This window comes from Dama dama, chromosome 9 (genome assembly GCF_033118175.1).
Source record: "Dama dama isolate Ldn47 chromosome 9, ASM3311817v1, whole genome shotgun sequence".
Taxonomy (NCBI): domain Eukaryota; kingdom Metazoa; phylum Chordata; class Mammalia; order Artiodactyla; family Cervidae; genus Dama; species Dama dama.
Window position 1 is genome coordinate 11463467 of NC_083689.1, and position 18018 is coordinate 11481484.

An 18018-nucleotide genomic window follows, 5' to 3' on the forward strand; every position below is an offset into this window, starting at 1 on the left:
CATATTCTTTTAGAACAGATCTGCTAGAGATACATTTTCTTAGTTTTCCTTCATCCGAGAATATCTTCATTTCCCTTTCATTTCTAAAGGATATTTTGTTGAACTGGCAATTCTTTTCTCTCAGCATCTGAACAAATACTGTGCCATTTCCTTCTGGCTTCATGGTTTCTGATGAATAAACCACTGTCTCCCATTGCTTTCCCCCTATAGATAAGGCATAATTATTCTGACTAGTCTCAAGATTTTTTTCTTTGTCTGTAGTTTCCAGAAATTTAATTATGATGTATCTTGGCTTGGATTGCTATAGATTTATTCTGCTTAGGGTTCACTGAGCTTCAATTTCCAGGCTTTCTCTCTTGCCATATTTGGGAAGATGTTAGCTGTTATTTCCTCAAGTACTTTTTTTAGTCTTGTTGGACTAAAATCTGGCAGACCCCAGAACTCTGGCTCTTTCTTCATGCTTCCAACTGTTCTACTTCATTCCCCACTTAGCTGGCAGGTGAGCTATGATGCCAGGCACTAAGCCAAGGATAGAATATATTTCTTGGCTCTTTGGATTTGGAGGTATCTGTTGGGTGGCAAGCCGGGCTACAGGGAGAATGGGGTCTGGAGGCTTTGAAGGATGGGGAAATGGGTCTGAGGGCTCCCAGGAAAGACTTTTAACATTTATACCTCAATCCCTGTATGCCAGACTTAGCCCAAAATGTCTTGTTAGGGATCCAGATGGCAAATAATTTTTTCCCCAAAGGGAACCACTCCTGGATGTAGCAGCTTGGGGAAAGAGAACAACACCCAGCATTTCTTTCTTTTTCCTTCTCCTTCACTTCTGCAAGGCCTGGCATAGCGAGAGACGTCTATCTCCAAGGCACATATCTTGGGGAGAACATGCCTCAAGTGCCCTAGAAATGGCAGAATTCAGTTGGTGCTTCTGGGTTAATGGTGGTAAGTTAATGGTGCCCATCTCTTGCTCAAGATCCCACCATGGCTCCCATCCCTAGATATGGCCACTATAATTTTTTGACACAGATTTTACAAGTAAAAGCATGTGAACCATATATCTATGCTTACCCATAAATTATGTATCTCTACTACAGGGGTTGATAGAGAATGAGATGGTTCGATTGCATCACTGAATCAATGGACATGAGTCTGAGCAAACTGTGGAAGATAGCAAAGGACAGGGAAGCCTGGCGTGCTGCAATCCGTGAGTTCGCAAAGAGTGGGACACAACTGAAGCAACTTAGCTCACACACATGTACACTGTGAAATGATTATTACAAGCAAGTTAAGTAACACAGTCATCACTTCACGTAGCTATCTTTTTCTTTTTTTCCCGTGGTGAGAATGCTTAAGACCTATTCTCTTAGCAAATCACAGGTATAATATAGTCGTACTTACTGCAGTCACCATGCTATATGTTAGATCCTTGGAACTTATTTGTCTTACAACTGAAAGTTGCACCTTTTAACCAACATTTCCTCTTTCTTTGCCTTCCAATCTGGCAACCACCATTTTACTCTGTTTCAATAAATTTGATATTTTTAAGTTTCACAAATGATTGAAATCTTACAGTATTTATCTTTCTTGTGTGCAGGTTTTTATATGAGTAGGTGCAATGACATTTTTATAGATAGCAAAGCCAACAATGAGTGAAGTTGATGTAACATTTCACTTGGTTGTCATTTCTTTAAACATTTATTGATTTCAATTTTGTGGGTTTCCATTTGTGCTTTGGGACAAAACTCTGCTTCATTTTTTTTTTTTTTAATCCCTTGATTGCAATTACTTTCAGATTCTCCTGGGAAGTTTCAGAGTAGGGGCAGGCACTGCCCAGCTTTGATTCTTGAGGAAAGAAATAGCTGGGCCTGGCTCAATGCCCAGTGGTGAAATATGCCCCAGAGAGTCTTCCTAAATGACCTAGGGTACTTGATTTTTGAAACACTATCACCCCCAAGCCATTTGGAATACATGCCACAGAAGAGTTGGGCATCAATGTAAATGGGGTTGTGCTGAGTTGCTCAGTCATGTCTGACTCTTTGCAACCCTTTGGAGTGTAGCTCTACTGGCTCCTCTGTCCATGGGATTTTTCAGGCAAAAGTACTGGAGTGGGTTTCCCTTTCCATCCTCCAGGGGCATCTTCCTGACTTGACTCAGGGATTGAACGTGCATCTCCTGTGTCTCCTGCATTGCAGGCGGGTCCTTTACCAGTTGAGCTATCAGGGGAGCCCAAGTGGGACTGAAGAACAAATTTATCTGCTGTGTTTGAAAGACACCTCAGTGATGGTTTCAACCACTGCAGCTTGTCTCGCGGCCACCTCATCCTCACGCCCTCCCTGTGAGGCTCCAGACGCTTTGAACGGAGACTTTGTCCAAGCACCAATGTGTTATTTCATTTTATGGTTCTTTGTCTTTGACCTGCCATTCCTACTGTCCTTTCTTCCATCCTTCAATTATTTTTTCTTTCTTTCTTTCTTTTTTTCATTTATTTTTATTAGTTGGAGGCTAATTACTTTACAATATTGTAGTGGGTTTTGTCATACATTGACATGAATCAGCCATGGATTTACATGTATTCCCCATCCTGATCCCCCCTCCCACCTCCTTCTCTACCCGATCCCTCTGGGTCTCCCAGTGCACCAGGCCCGAGCACTTGTCTCATGCATCCAACCTGGGCTGGTGATCTGTCTCACGGTAGATAAATACATGTTTTGATGCTGTTCTCTCGAAACATCCCACCCTCGCCCTCTCCCACAGAGTTCCTTCAATTTTTTAAGGTATCGTTTATATACATAAAATGCTCTGAACTTAAGCTTGCTAAAATTAGACAAATGTATTTATCTATGTTATTACCCAAATCAAGATACAGAACATTCCCATTGCCCCAGAAGCCTCTCTCTTGCTCTCTTTCCAGGTAAGCCCATCCTACCATCACCAGAACAACCACTATTATGGTTTTTACCATTGTAGATCAGAATTTTGATTTTTTTGGGAAACTTCAATAAATTGAATGGTTGTGTACTCTTTTGTGTCTGGTTTCTTTCAAAGTCTAGCCACTTTGTTGAAAAGACTTTCCTATCCCTTAACTATAGAGCTTTTGTAGAAGACCAATTGACTATACATGCATGGGGCTATCTCTGGATTCTCTATTCTATTTTTAAAAATTGATTTGTTTATTCAGTTGGCTGTGCTGGGTCTTAGCTGTGATATGAGGGATCTTTCATTGCAGCATGTGGAATCTAGTTCCCTGACTGAGGAGAGCAGAGTCTTAGCCACTGGACCACCAGAAAAGTCCTTCCATTCTGTTCTTGGATATATTTGTCGATTCTTATATTTGTGAGAAAATGTCTTAACTTTTGTAAATTTGTAGTAAGCCTGGAAACTAGATAATGTGAGTCCTCCAACTTCATCTCTTTCAAGATTGCCTTATTTTATTCATGGTCATTGAAATTTCTATAAAAATTTTAGGTTCAGTTTGTGAATTTCTATTAAAATCCTGGTGGGAATTAAGTTAGGGGTTGCTTTGGCTCTAGAAATTAATTTTGAGAGGGTTGTCATTTTTAACCACTTGAGTCTTCTTATATAGGAAATGGTATATCCCCTCATTTATTTTTAAAGTAGTTTATTCTAAAAAGCTTAGCAGTTTTCAGTGTAGTGGTCTTGCACATATTTCATTAGCTTTATTGCTGGTATTTTATATTTTTGTTGTAAGTAGTATTGTTTTTAAGATGTCATATTGTGTCTTTTGATAAAGTTTTTTTCCCCTCATATTGTTTACTGCCAGAAGAGGACATACAATTGATGTTTTAATAGACTAACCTTGTCTCCTTGTTGTTCAGTAGCTAAGTAGTGTCCAGCTTCTTGAGACCCCGTGGACTGCAGCATGCCAGGCTTCCTTGTCTCCTACAACTTTGCTGTATTCACTTATTAGTTCCAGTAGCTTGTAGATTTTTTTTTTTGGGGGGGGGAAGTTTATATGTACACAATCAGGTTGTCTGCACACAAAAGCAGTTTAATTTTTAATCATTTTATTTCTTTTTCTGTCTAGAACCTCCAGAACAATGTTAAATATAAATGAGAGCAGACATTCTTTTCTTCCCAATGTAAAGAGGAAATAACTCAGTTTTTCACATTGTTTGATGTTAAATATGTTTTAAAAAAAATCTGTCCTTTATCAGATTTAAGAAGTTCACTGCTATTCCTGGTATGAGAATTGTTTTTACTTTGTTTTTGTTTTTAAAGAGGAGTGGGTATTGAATTTTGTCGAATGCTTTTCCTACATCTATGAGATGATAACACGTTTTTCTCATTTATTCTCTCCATGTGTTGAATTATAGTGTTTGATTTCCAAATATTAAACCATACTTTCATTCTTGAAATAAACCTCACATGGCTATAGTGTCTTAACCTTTTAATATATGGCTGGATTGTGTTTGTAATTATTTAAAACTTTCATCTATGCTCATGTGAATATTGAATTTTAAATTTTATTTTCCTGCAGTGTCCTTGTCAGCTTTTATTATCAGGATTTTTCTGGTTTCATAAAATGAGTTAGTGTGTGTCCCTTTTTTTATCTTCACTGGATGCATTTGTGTAAGATTGGTATTATTTCTTCCTCATATTTTTGGAAGCATATAGAGCAATTCAAGTTTTCTATATCTTATGTCAGATTTTTAAAAAATTTAAATAAATTTTACCAAAAACATACAGATGGCCAATAGGCACCTGAAAAGATGCTAAACATTGCTAATTATTGGAGAAATGCAAATCAAGATTACGGCTAGGTACCACTTCATGCTAGTTAGAATGGTCATCATTAAAAATTCTACAAATAGCATGCCAGAGAGGTTGTGGAAAAAGAGAACTCTCCTACTCTGTTGGTGGGAACACAAATTGGATCCCAATGTTCATAGCAGCACTATTTACACTAGCCAAGATGTGGATGCAACTTAAATGTTCACTGACAGAAGAATGGATAAAGTGGTGTATATATATACAATGGAATATTATTCAGTCATAAAAAGAATGAAATAATACTATTTGCAGCTACACAGATGAACCTAGAGATTAATAGTGAAGTAAGTCAGAAAGAGAAAAATCAATACCATATGATGTCACTTATATGTGAAATCTAAAATATGACACAAATGAACTTATTTATAAAAGAGAAACAGACTTATAGACATAGAAAACAAAGGTTATCAAAGGAGAAAGGAGGTGGAGGAGAGATAAACTAGGAGTTTTTGGATTAACAGATATGAACTACTACATATAAAGTAGATAAACAGCAAGCTCCTAAATATTCACAAATCAATCAATGTGATACACCACATTAACAAATTGAAAGATAAAAACCATGTGATTATCTCAATAGATGCAGAGAAAGCCTTTGACAAGTTTATGACCCATTTATGATAAAAAACTCTCCAGAAAGCAGGCATAGGAGGAACATACCTCAACATAATAAAAGCCATATATGACAAACCCACAGCAAACGTTATCCTCAATGGTGAAAAATTGAAAGCATTTCGTCTAAAATAAGGAACAAGATAAGTGTGTCTACTCTCACCACTACTATTCAACATAGTTTTGGAAGTCCTAGTCACAGCAATCAGAGAAGAAGAAATAAAAGGAATCCAGATTGGAAAAGAAAAATAAAACACTCACTGTTTTCAGATGACATGATCTGCACAGAAAAACCTAAAGACACCACTGGAAAATTACTAGAGCTAATCAATGAATATAGTAAAGTTGAAGGATATAAAATTAATACACAGAAATCCCTTGCATTCCTATACACTAACAATGAGAAAGCAGAAAGAGACTTATGGAAACAATCCAATTCACCATTGCAATGAAAATAATAAAGTACTTAGGCATAAATTTACCAAAAGAAACAAAAGACCTATATATAGAAAACTATAAAACACTGATGAAAGAAATCAAAGATGACACAAATAGATGGAGAAATATACCATGTTTGTGGACGGGAAGGATCAATATAGTGAAAATGAGTATATGATCCAAAGCAATCTATAGATTCAATGAAATCCCTATCAAGCTACCAATGGTATTTTTCACAGAACTAGAACAAATAATTTCACAATTTGTATGGAAACACAAAAAACTTTGAATAGCCAAAGTAATCTTCAGAAAGAAGAATGGAACTGGAGGTATCAACCTGCTTGACTTCAGACTATACTATAAAGCTACAGTCATCAAGACAGTATGGTATTGGCACAAAGACAGAAATATAGATCAATGGAACAAAATAGAAAGCCCAGAGATAAACCCATTTATGTATAGGCACCTTATCTTTGATCAAGAAGGCAAAAATATACAATGAAGGAAAGACAATCTCTTTAACAGTGGTTCTGGGAAAACTAGTCAATCACCTGTAAAAGAATGAAACTAGAACACTTTTTAACACCATACACAAAAATAAACTCAAAGTGGATAAAGATGAATGGATAAAGATCCAAATGTCAGACCAGAAACTATAAAACTCTAAGGGGAAAACATAGGCAGAACACTCTCTGACATAAATCACAGCAAGATCCTCTATGACCCACCTCCCAGAGTAATGTAAATAAAAACAAAAATAAATAAGTGGGACCTAATTAAACTTAAAAGTTTTGCACAACAAAGGAAGCTATAAGCAAAGTGAAAAGGCAGTCCTCAGAATGGGAGAAAATAATAGCAAATGAAAAAACTGACAAAGAATTAATCTCCAAAATATACAAGCAACTCCTGCAGCTCAATACCAGAAAAATAAACGACCCGATCAAAAAATGGGCCAAAGAACTAAACAGACATTTCTCCAAAGAAGACTTACAGATTGGCTAACAAACACATGGAAAGATGCTCAACATCACTCATTATCAGAGAAATGCAAATCAAAACCACAATGAGGTACCATCTCACACCAGTCAGAATGGCTGACACCAAAAAGTCTACAAGCAATAAATGCTGGAGAGGGTGTGGATAAAAGGGAACACTCTTACAGTGTTGGTGGGAATGCCAACTAGTACAGCCACTATGGAGAACAATGTGGAGATTCCTTAAAAAACTGGAAATAGAACTGCCATATGACCCAGCAATCCCACTGCTGGGCATACACACGGAGGAAACCAGAATTGAAAGAGATGCGTGTACCCCAATGTTCATCACAGCACTGTTTACAATAGCCAGGACATGGAAGCAACCTAGATGTCCATTGGCAGATGAATGGATAAGGAAGTTGTGTACATACACACAATGGAATATTAGTCAACTATAAAAAAGAACACATTTGAGTCAGTTCTAATGAGGTGGATGAAACTGGAGCCCATTATACAGAGTGAAGTAAGTCAGAAAGAGAAACACCAATACAGTATATTAATGCATATGTATGGAATTTAGAAAGACGGTAATGATGATCCTATATGCAAGGCAGCAAAAGAGACACAGATGTAAAGAACAGAGTTTTGGACTATGTGGGAGAAGGCGAGAATGGAACAATGTGAGAGAATAGCACTGAAACATGTATATTACCGTATGTAAAAGAGATGACCAGTCCTAGTTTGATGTATGAAACAGGGCATTTAAAACCGGTGCTCTGGAACAGCCCAGAGGGATGGGGTGGGGAGGGAGGTGGGAAGGGATTCAGAATGGTGGGACACATGTACACCCGTGACTGATTCATATTGATTTATGGTAAAGACCACCACAATATTGTAAAGTAATTGCCCCCAATTAAAATTAAAAAACAAAACAAAACAAGGTCCTGTGTGTATAGCACAGGAAACTATACTCAAGATCCTGTAATAAATTATAACTGAAAATATTCTGAGTTATATGTATATTGGGTTGGCCAAAAAGTTATTTTGAGTTTTCCTATAACATCTTATGGGAAAACAGGAATGAACTTTTTTGGTCAAAGAGGTTTAATATGTATACATAACTTTGTTGCATACCCAAACCTAACACAATATTGTAAATCAACTATACTTCAATGATAAATAAATAAATAAATAAAATTTATCTACTTAACATTATTGGAAGAACGTTGTTAATAATACACAGCTTATGTCTGGAGGAGCTGTAATGATGGCCTCTCTTTCATTACTGGTATTGGTAATTTGTGTTTTCTCTTTCTGTTTTCTTGGTCAGTATATTGTTGAGTTATTTATCTTATTACTCTTTTAAAGAAACCATTTTTTAGCTTTATAAATTTTCTCTATAAACTAAGACTGTTTGCCTCCCACATACTTTATTGATTCATGCTGTTATCTTTATTTTTTACTGCCTCTACTTACTTTATGGAGCAGGAAATGGCAACTTCACATGCAAATCCCATGGGCGGAGGAGCCTGGAGGGCTACAGTCCATGGGGCTGCAAAGAGTTGGACACTGAGCACACACTCTTACTTTAAGTTTAACTTGACCTTTTTAAAAAAAATATAGACACTTAGATCAATGTTTTTCAATCTTTCTTATTCTTCCACGTATCTATCCAAAACTATAAATTCATATCTAAGCTCTGCTTTAATGAGAATCTCATACATTTTGATATATTGTTTTTGTTATAATTAAATTAAAAATTATTTTTCATATGATTCTTTTTCTGACCCATGGATTGTTGTTTTTGTTTTTAAAGATATTTATTTATTTGAAAGATGATGATGCTGTGAAAGTGCTGCACTCAATATGCCAGCAAACTTGGAAAACTCAGCAGTGGCCACAGGACTGGAAAAGATCAGTTTTCATTCCAATCCCAAAGAGGGACAATGCCAAAGAATGCTCAAACTACCACACAATTGCACTCATCTCACACACTAGTAAAGTAATGCTTAAAATTCTCCACACGAAGCTTCAGCGATATGGGAACTGTGAACTTCCAGATGTTCAAGTTGGTTTTAGAAAAGGCAGAGGAACAAGAGATCAAATTGCCAATATCTGCTGGATCATTGAAAAAGCTAGATAATTCCAAAAAAACATCTATTTCTGCTTTATTGACTACGCCAAAGCCTTCGACTGTGTGGATCACAATAAACTGTGGAAAACTCTGAAAGAGATGGGAATACCAGACCACATGACCTGCCTCTTGAGAAACCTGTATGCAGGTCAGGAAGCAATAGTTAAAACTGGACATGGAACAACAGACTGGTTCCAAATAGGAAAAGGAGTGCATCAAGGTTGTATATTGTCACCCTGCTTATTCAACTTATATGTAGAGTACCTCATGAGAAATGCTGGGCTAGAGGAAGCACAAGCTGAAATCAAGATTGCCGGGAGAAATATCAATAACCTCAGATATGCAAATGACACCACCCTTATGGCAGAAAGTGAAGAAAAACTAAATAGCCTCTTGATGAATATGAAAGAGGAGAGTGAAAAAGTTGGCTTAAAGCTCAACATTCAGAAAACTAAAATCATGACATCTGGTCCCATCACTTCATGGCAAATAGATGGGGGAAACAGTGGCTGACTTATTTTTCTGGGCACCAAAATCACTGCAGATGGTGATTGCAGCCACAAAATTAAAAGACGTTTACTCCTTGGAAGGAAAGTTATGAGCAACCTAGACAGCATATTAAAAAAACAGAGACATTACTTTGTCAACAAAGGTCCATCTAGTCAAGGCTATGGTTTCTCCAGTGCTTATGTATGGATGTGAGAGTTGAACTATAAAGAAAGCTGAGTGCTGAAGAATTGATGCTTTTGAACTGTGGTGTAGGAGAAGACTTTAAGAGTCCTTTGGACTGCAAGCAGATCCAACCAGTCCATCCTAAAGGAAATCAGTCATGAATATTCACTGGAAGGACTGATGCTGAAGCTGAAACTCCAATACTTTGGCCACCTGATGTGAAGAGTTGACTCATTTGAAAAGACCCTGATGCTGGGACAGATTGGGGGCAGGAGGAGAAGGGGATGACAGAGGATGAGATGGTTGGATGGCACCAACGACTCGATGGACATGGGTTTGGGTGGTCTCTGGGAGGTGGTGATGGACAGGGAGGCCTGGCGTGCTGTGGTTTGTGGGGTCACAAAGAGTTGGACATGACTGAGCAACTGAACTGATACTGATTTATTTGACTGTGTCAGGACTTGGCTGCAGCCTGCAGGATCTTCCCTTGTGGTGCACAGGCTCTCTAGTTGTGGCCTGCAGGTTTAGTTGTTCTGTGGGATGTAGGGTCATAGTTCCAGACCAGGAACTGAACACACATCCCCTGCATTGCAAGGTGGATTCTTAACCGCTGAACCACTGGGAAAGTCCCTGTTCTGTTTTTAAGCAATGTATTATTTAATGTCCACAGATTTGGAGATTTTTCTAATTAACCATTTGATTAATTTCTAATTATTTATGTCATAGTTAGAGATTATACTGGTAGTGATCTCAGTCATTTGGAATTCATTGAGACTTGATCTATAACCCATCATATGGATCTGTTTTACTAAATGTTGATGTAACCTGCAAAAACATAAGCATTATGTTGAATATGTTGCTCTCTGCTTTCTATTTGTATCATCTGTTATTATTTCCTTTTAGGCCTTTTTTCAATTAACTGAACATTAAAACTTTTTTTCTATTTATCTCCTCTTTTACGTTTTTAGGTACATCTCTTGGATTTATTGTTTGAAATGATCACTACGGTGAATTCAATAGGTATTCTTCATTTATCACATGTCCTTAGATTATTTTTATACCACATATTGTGTGCTCAGTCGCTAAGTCATGTCTGACTCTTTGCGACCCCATGGACTGTAGCCCACCAGACTCCTCTGTCTATGGGATTTTTCAGGCAAGAATACTGGAGAGGGTTGCCGTTTCCTACTCTATGGAATTTTCACTCTCTCGGATTCAAATCCATGTCTTTTGCATCTCCTGCTTTGGCAGGTGGATCTTTACCACTGCTCCACCTGGGAACACATACCACATACTGTATACAGTTAGTAACTTAAAACATGTTATTGCAACCATCCATGTTGCTGCAAATGGTAAAATTTCATTCTTCTTTTTATGTCTGAGTAGTACTCTATTGTATGTATATACCACATATTTCAGTTTCAGTTTAGTTGCTCAATTGCATCCGACTCTTGGTGACCCCATGGACTACAGCATGCCAGGCTTCCCTGTCCATCACCAACTCCCAGAGCTTGCTCAAACTCATGTCCATCGAGTTGGTGATGCCATCCAACCATCTCATCCTCTGTTGTCCCCTTCTCCCCCTGCCTTCAATCTTTCCCAGCATCAGTGTCTTTTCTAAGGAGTCAGTTCTTCTCATCAGGTGGCCAAAGTATTGGAGTTTCAGCTTCAGCATCAGTTCTTCCAATGAATATTCAGGGTTGATTTTCTTTAGGATTGACTGGTTGGATCTCTTTGCAGTCCAAGGGACTCTCAAGAGTCTTCTCCAACACCACAGCTCAAAAGCATCAATTCTTCAGCACTCAGCTTTCTTTATGGTCCAACTCTCACATCCATACATGACTACTGGAAAAACCATAGTTTTGACTAGACAGACCTTTGTCAGTAAAGTAATGTCTCTGTTTTTTAATATGCTGTCTAGGTTTGTCACAGTTTTTCTTCCAAGGAGCAGGAATCTTTTAATTTCATGGCTGCAGTTACTATCTGCAGTGATTTTGGAGCCCAAGAAAATAGAGCCTGTCGTTGTTTCCATTGTTTCCTCTTCTATTTGCTGTGAGATTATGGGACCAGATGCCATGATCTTACTTCTTTGAATGTTGAGTTTTAAGCCAGCTTTTTCACTCACCTCTTTCACTTTCATCAAGAGGCTCTTTAGTTCCTCTTTGCTTTCTGCCACATTAGTTCATCCATTTGTTGTTGGACACTTAGGTTGTCTCTTTGAACATTTTACCTGTGTTTTAAAATAAGCCTGTGAGATATCTCTGTGCCTTTCATCCTGACTCCAATCTTTCCCCCTACTGCTAAGCAGATGATCCCTTTGATCATAGGAAGATTTGGGGTGGCAGCAGATTGGGTTAAAATGTTAAAATGATTTCAGATTGCTTTTGGATTCGTCTCCACTGTGAGTTTTGTGTCTGCTTTCAGCTCCATTCTCACTACTCTTTACTTAGCAAAATTTTCTTGGGAGAAAATAGCCAGACTGAGGGACTTATTTCTGTGTTTGGAATCCAAGATTCCAATCAATAGTAATGATCATGACAGCACACATGTTATCTTTAAACATTGGGAAATTTTCTTCTGTCTCAGCAGAATCTCTCCATGAAACTCCTCCCAGTATGAAAGAGGCTGCTAGTCTTCACTCATCTATGAAAAGATTATCCCTCTTGAAGTTTAGTTTATTGAAACGTCTTTTCATCCATCACTTTTGAAAAGCTCTAAATAAATGATGAATTTTTAGTTCATCTAGCTTTTGTTGTTGTATTGTGGAACTTATAAAAACTTTAGGAATCCATTACTATACATTGAAATTCATGTTCAAAAGTTTCTCTAATGGTTACAAACTTTTGTGTAAACAAGGAAGTGGTAATGATAGAGGAAAAATAAGGAGTTATAGAGTCACCCTTGAAAGAAAGAATTGCAGGGTAGGGATTCACAGTAATAAGTAAGGGCTGCTGATCATGTCATTACAAAGCTGGGGCAAAGCCATGATACCTCCAAGATGGGAAGTCATTTACACAAGCCATTATGCAAAGAGATCATCAGAGTGCTGGATGAATCTATGAGAATTCTCAACCCCCTAAATGAGTGACCAACCCAGAATTACAAAACATGTAAGAAGCAGTTCCATGAGTGATCACAAATTCAACATATGGAAAAATTCACATTCAAGAGGTAGTGATAATAGACAACCTGAAAGTGATTTTAAAACAAGTACATTTAGTAGCTTTATAGTGATAAAGGACAAGGTCATATCCATGAAACAAGAATAGTTGCTCTTGATAAAAGAACCAACAATAGGTAATTAAAATGAAAATTCTATGACAGATTGATGGCAGCAATAGCAAGTCAAGCATAAGAGAGAACTGGCAAGCTGGAAGACCAAAGAGCAATTCTGCTTGGATACAGCATGACAAAATGACAAATATAAGCAGAGACTTATAGCAGATTATAGGGAAATCAGAAGGCCACATGGGAAAAAGTATGCCTCACATTATACCCCCCAAATATATCCTAAAATAATCAGAATACAGTTGAGGACAATATTCTTATAATATATTGGAGGAGAGAATTTTTAAAGTAAGACATAAAAATAAGTAAAAAGATTTATGATTTTGACTCCATTAAAAAAACTTCATATGAAAAAGCCCAGAAAGTTTAAATTCAAAGGCACTTTGAAGAGTATCTTTGCTTAATATATAACATATGAAGATATAAAGAACTTCTACAAATCAGTAAGAACAGCTCTTTGGAGAGTTGATATAAACAGGAAATCCATAGTCAAGGAAATTTGAATGGTCAAAAAACTTATGAAAAGATATCACTCTCACTAGAAATCAGGGACATTGAAAGTAAAACAACCAAGAAATGTAATTTTCTTTCATGAAATTGGCAGAAATTTGAAGTTATTAAAAATGTTGCTGATGTAGTTGGGGATGGGTGACAGTCTCTGCAGAACAATCTGGCAATATTTATTAAAACTAAAAATACATGCACTTTATTATAGACTGATTCATCTTCTAGAAATCTTGATTGTGTGTGAGAAGGAAGAAGAAGAGGAGGGAAGAGATAAGTGATCCAGTGCTTCTGACAAGGTTAATGGTGTAGACAAAGGTAGAGGAAGAACCTAAGCCTGATCTGAAATCAACTCGCCCACTGAACATGGCTTAAAGCCTTTATTCCTTCTGTCAATACTCATAAGCTGTCTAAGAAATAAAACCAATCTGCCCCCAAGGAACCTTATTCTTTTCTATATTCCCTCCACTACATCTACCACAGTGGAACAGTTCTAAAAAGTATTTTCAATTTGGGGAGGAATAAACACATCTCAAGTCTATCTCTTTTGAACTTCAAGCCTATTTCTTGTAACTTCACGGAAGCTTTAATGGGTCTGGAAGGAGCAGGGGTAGAAATCAAAGGGAAGGGCAGTAGCAAAGACTCTGGCTTCATCTTGCTGGTTTGTAATACTGCATAAAACATTTCCACTCCACCCCACTTATCTGGTCAGTGCTTCATGCAGTAAGACCATTATAAGGGCTCCCAGTCATGCCTTTGACTTTAACTTCACTTATGACCTCAGAGTGATCAGCTCAAGGATGACTGTGGCCAGAACATTATTGTCAGAGCACCAGCCCCTTGATTCCATTTTTTTGGGCTTGGATTTCAAGAGTTGGATTTGATCTGTTGCTCACTGTACAAAATGTGTAAGAATGGGATAATGTGGGATACTAATAGGTGGCTGAAAAATTTACAAGCTGTGATCCTGTGATCCATCTCTGTTCTTGGGCTGACAGTTTTGTAGTAAAATTTTTCTTTGGTTTAAGACAAACAAACAAACAAATCCCTCCTCTTGTTTAAATAATTGGGATCATTAAATCCACAAGAGAAAAAGCAAGTCTTGGAGGAAGGAGGGAGCTGGTCAGAATATGTCTTGAACCACATGGACTGCAAACTAAAGATGGGTCTCAACTGTAAGGCAGGGTCCCTGGGACAAACGGGCATCCCTCAGGAGGTCATCTCTTTGATCTGAAGCCAGTTCTGAAAAGGATCTTGACCAAAGCCATTTGAACTTCTCGGTTCCTCAGGCTATAGATTAGGGGGTTGAGCGTGGGCGTGATGAGACTGTAGAAGAGGGAGACCACGTTGTCCTGCTGTGGGGTGTGGTAGGTGCCTGGTACCATGTACATGAACACTGCTGCCCCATAAAAGAGCCCCACCACAGTGATGTGCGAGGAGCAGGTGGTGAAGGCCTTGTGTCGGGCCTCAGCTGAGTGCATGTGGAGAACAGCCCCCAACACATGGCTGTAGGAGGTGGCGACGAGTGACAGAGGTAGCAGCAAGATCAGCACCCCAGAGACGGACAGCGCCAACTCATAGGCAGAGGTGTCTGCACAGGAGAGCTTGAGTAGGGCAGGCAGCTCACAGAAGAAGTGGTCCACAGTGTGTGAGGCACAGTAGGGGAAGTGCAGGGTGATGGAGGTCTGGATGGAGGCTACAAGCACACCTGACAACCAGGAGGTGCCCACCATGAGCAGGCAGACCTGACGTCTCATGAGCACAGGATAATGCAAGGGGTGGCACACGGCAATGTAGCGGTCATAAGACATGAGGGATAGCAAGACGCCTTCAGAGACACCTATAAGCATCAAGAAGAACATCTGAGCTGCACAACCTCCAAAGGAGATGGCGCCTTCTTCCTGTAGGAAGTCAGCTGCCATCTTGGGAATGGTGACCAGTGGAAAGCCAACATCCAACAAGGAGAGCTGGCTGAGAAGAAAGTACATGGGCTTGTGGAGCCTGGCATCTGTGTGGATCAGGAAGATCAGGACTGCATTGCCTAGAAGGCCCATCGTGAATATGGCAGCCACCAGGGAGAACAAGGCCAGATGTGGCCCCGAGTGGTTGAAAAGGCCCGTGAGAGTGAAGTCCGAGGTCACTGACTGATTTGTTTCCCTCACCCTCTGAGAGGCGTCGCTCATCTGCAGGAAGAACAGGGTATTTGCAAGGAGTCTCAGTGGAGAAAATTTCATCTTATATGACAACTGTAATTGTTTAATAATGACTGCCTGGAATCTCTTAAGAAGGACTGATGAGCATATTTAGTCTCAGTAGGAAAAAAAAAACCCCACCATGATTGATTCATTATGGGAGATGGGGAACAGCAAAATAAAACCCCAATTTTACCATTTCTGTGTAAAAGTCTTGCCTTCACCTTCCAGGAGAGCACTACCCACCAAGACTTGCAGTTAAACCCTCTGTACCCATGCGAGAGAGTGCAAGACAGCAGCAGTGGAATATTGGAACACACTCCATCCCAAATGCCCTGGTGTCAAAGCAGAGATGGGATTCTGAAGAGACTAGCATATGAAGTAGGGAGATCTTGCCAAAGATGATAGAAGATAATGAAGTTGTGTCCAAAAGCAGTGAGGAAAGGCTCATTGCCAAATTCCTGGATGAGAGAATGAAGGGGCCAAAGTCTGGGAAGAGCCAGTGTGGGATGGCATTTAGGATATTAACCTAAGAAGTCTACCCTGTAAGGGAATGAATGAATGAATGACAAAGTTTGGAACCCAGTGGTCTAGGGTTGTGGGTGACAAGTTGTCCACAATATCAGTCATCTTTCTGAGGCTTGAATTCAAAGGGTAAGAATGGAGGACATTATGCTCAATGTGTGCACTAACCACTCAGCAAAACCTTGCCAAATGAATGCAGCGGAACAGGGAGATGATTGAAGGATCAGGAGGGATCGCCCCCAGCTAAGAATGCTTATCCTTGACCTTCTTACCTTCATCATCACTGCTCAGGAACTCGTACTGTCCCAGAATACTGTTCACACACATCATCATCAACACTGAGAACTTCTGTCAAAGTGATGATGGCAACCATCACCATCAACAATGAGGAAGTACACAGAAGTGTATACAGAAGTATAGAGAAGCCATCCTGTGAAGACCAAGAGGGTTTGATCCAGTAGAGGTCTGCTTCCCCAGATGTCCAAAGGGAGCGGGCTACTTAGAGACCAGGAGGAGTCAGTGTTGGGTGACTATCTACTCAAGACCCTCTGGTGCCCAAATAATCGACAACACTTACCTTAAATATCAGGATTTCCCTGATAGCTCAGCTGGTAAAGAATCTGCCTGCAATGTAGAAGACCTCAGTTAGATTCCTGAGTCAGGAAGATCCACTAGAGAAAGGAAAGGCTACCCACTTCAGTATTTTGGGGCTTCCCTTGTGGCTCTGCCGGTAAAGAATCCACCTGCAATGTGGGAGACCTGGGTTCAATCCCTGGGTTGTGAAGATCCCCTGGAGAAGGGAAAGGCTACCCAATCCAGTATTCTTGCCTGGAGAATTCCATGTCCGCGGGGTTGCAAAGAGTCAGACACAACTGAGTGACTTTCACTTCACGTCACCTTCAATATCTTTCATCTCCTCTGACCTGATTTCTTCTAATTATGAGATCTGGTCTAGAGTTTTCCCTTTGCCTAAGTGCTCCCTTCCCTCCCTCTCTTTGACTATGCTGCGTCTTTGCTCTCCTTCCCGCTCTCTCTCTTTGACTGTGCTGCGTCTCTGCTACCGTGCGCACCTGTGCTTCTCTAGTTGTGGCATGCAGTCCAGAGTGCTATGGCTCACAAGTTGTAGCCCTCGGACTTAGTTGCCCCATGGCATGTGGGATCTTAGTTCCCCTACCAGGGATTAGATCCATGTCCCCTGCATTGGAAGGTGGATTCATAACCACTGGACCACCAGGGAAGTTCCCTACTCCCTTTTCTCCGTCTCTGTCTTTTTGTTTTGCCTAGATCGATGCCACACTTAAGTTGATATTTAAGACTTTCTTTTTAAAAAAATTTTATTTACTTATTTATTTTTGATGGTGCCGAGTCTTCATTGGTGCATGGGGACTTTTTCTAGTTGCAGGGAGCAGGGCTACCCTCTAGTTGTGGTGCATGGGCTTCCCACTCTGGTGGCTTCTCTTGTTGCAGAGCAAGGGCTCTAGGGGGCCTTCAGTAGCACGGAGTTAGTTGCTCTGCGGCATGTGGGATCTTCCCGGATCAGGGATGGAACCTGTGTCCCTTGCATTGGCACGCAGCTTCTAAACCACTGGATCACCAGGGAAGCCCTAAGACTTTCTTAAATTACTGCCCAACTTGATTTCCAACCCATTAAGACTAGTTATTATCCTGTTCCCATGCATTCATTCATTCATTTAATAAAAAATTAATTCAGCTCTCCCTAAGGGCCAGTCACTGAAGGAGGCACAAGCAACAAGGGGGTGAAAAAGATGAACAAGGCCTTGTTTTCAAGGGAAAGATAAGGAATGAGGAAAGAAGTAAGCCATATATATACATAAACTTGAGATATTTGTTTTATGAGAAATATTTATTTATTTGGTAGTGACAG

General features: G+C 39.5%; 1 protein-coding gene across 1 annotated transcript; it reads right to left on the reverse strand.

The window, feature by feature from the left end:
* Positions 1-14633: 14633 nt before the first annotated feature.
* Positions 14634-15599, reverse strand: LOC133061561 (olfactory receptor 2Z1-like). The gene has a single exon (XM_061149535.1). It carries the CDS (start codon positions 15597-15599, stop codon positions 14634-14636), a length of 966 nt encoding a protein of 321 aa, XP_061005518.1.
* Positions 15600-18018: the final 2419 nt, after the last annotated feature.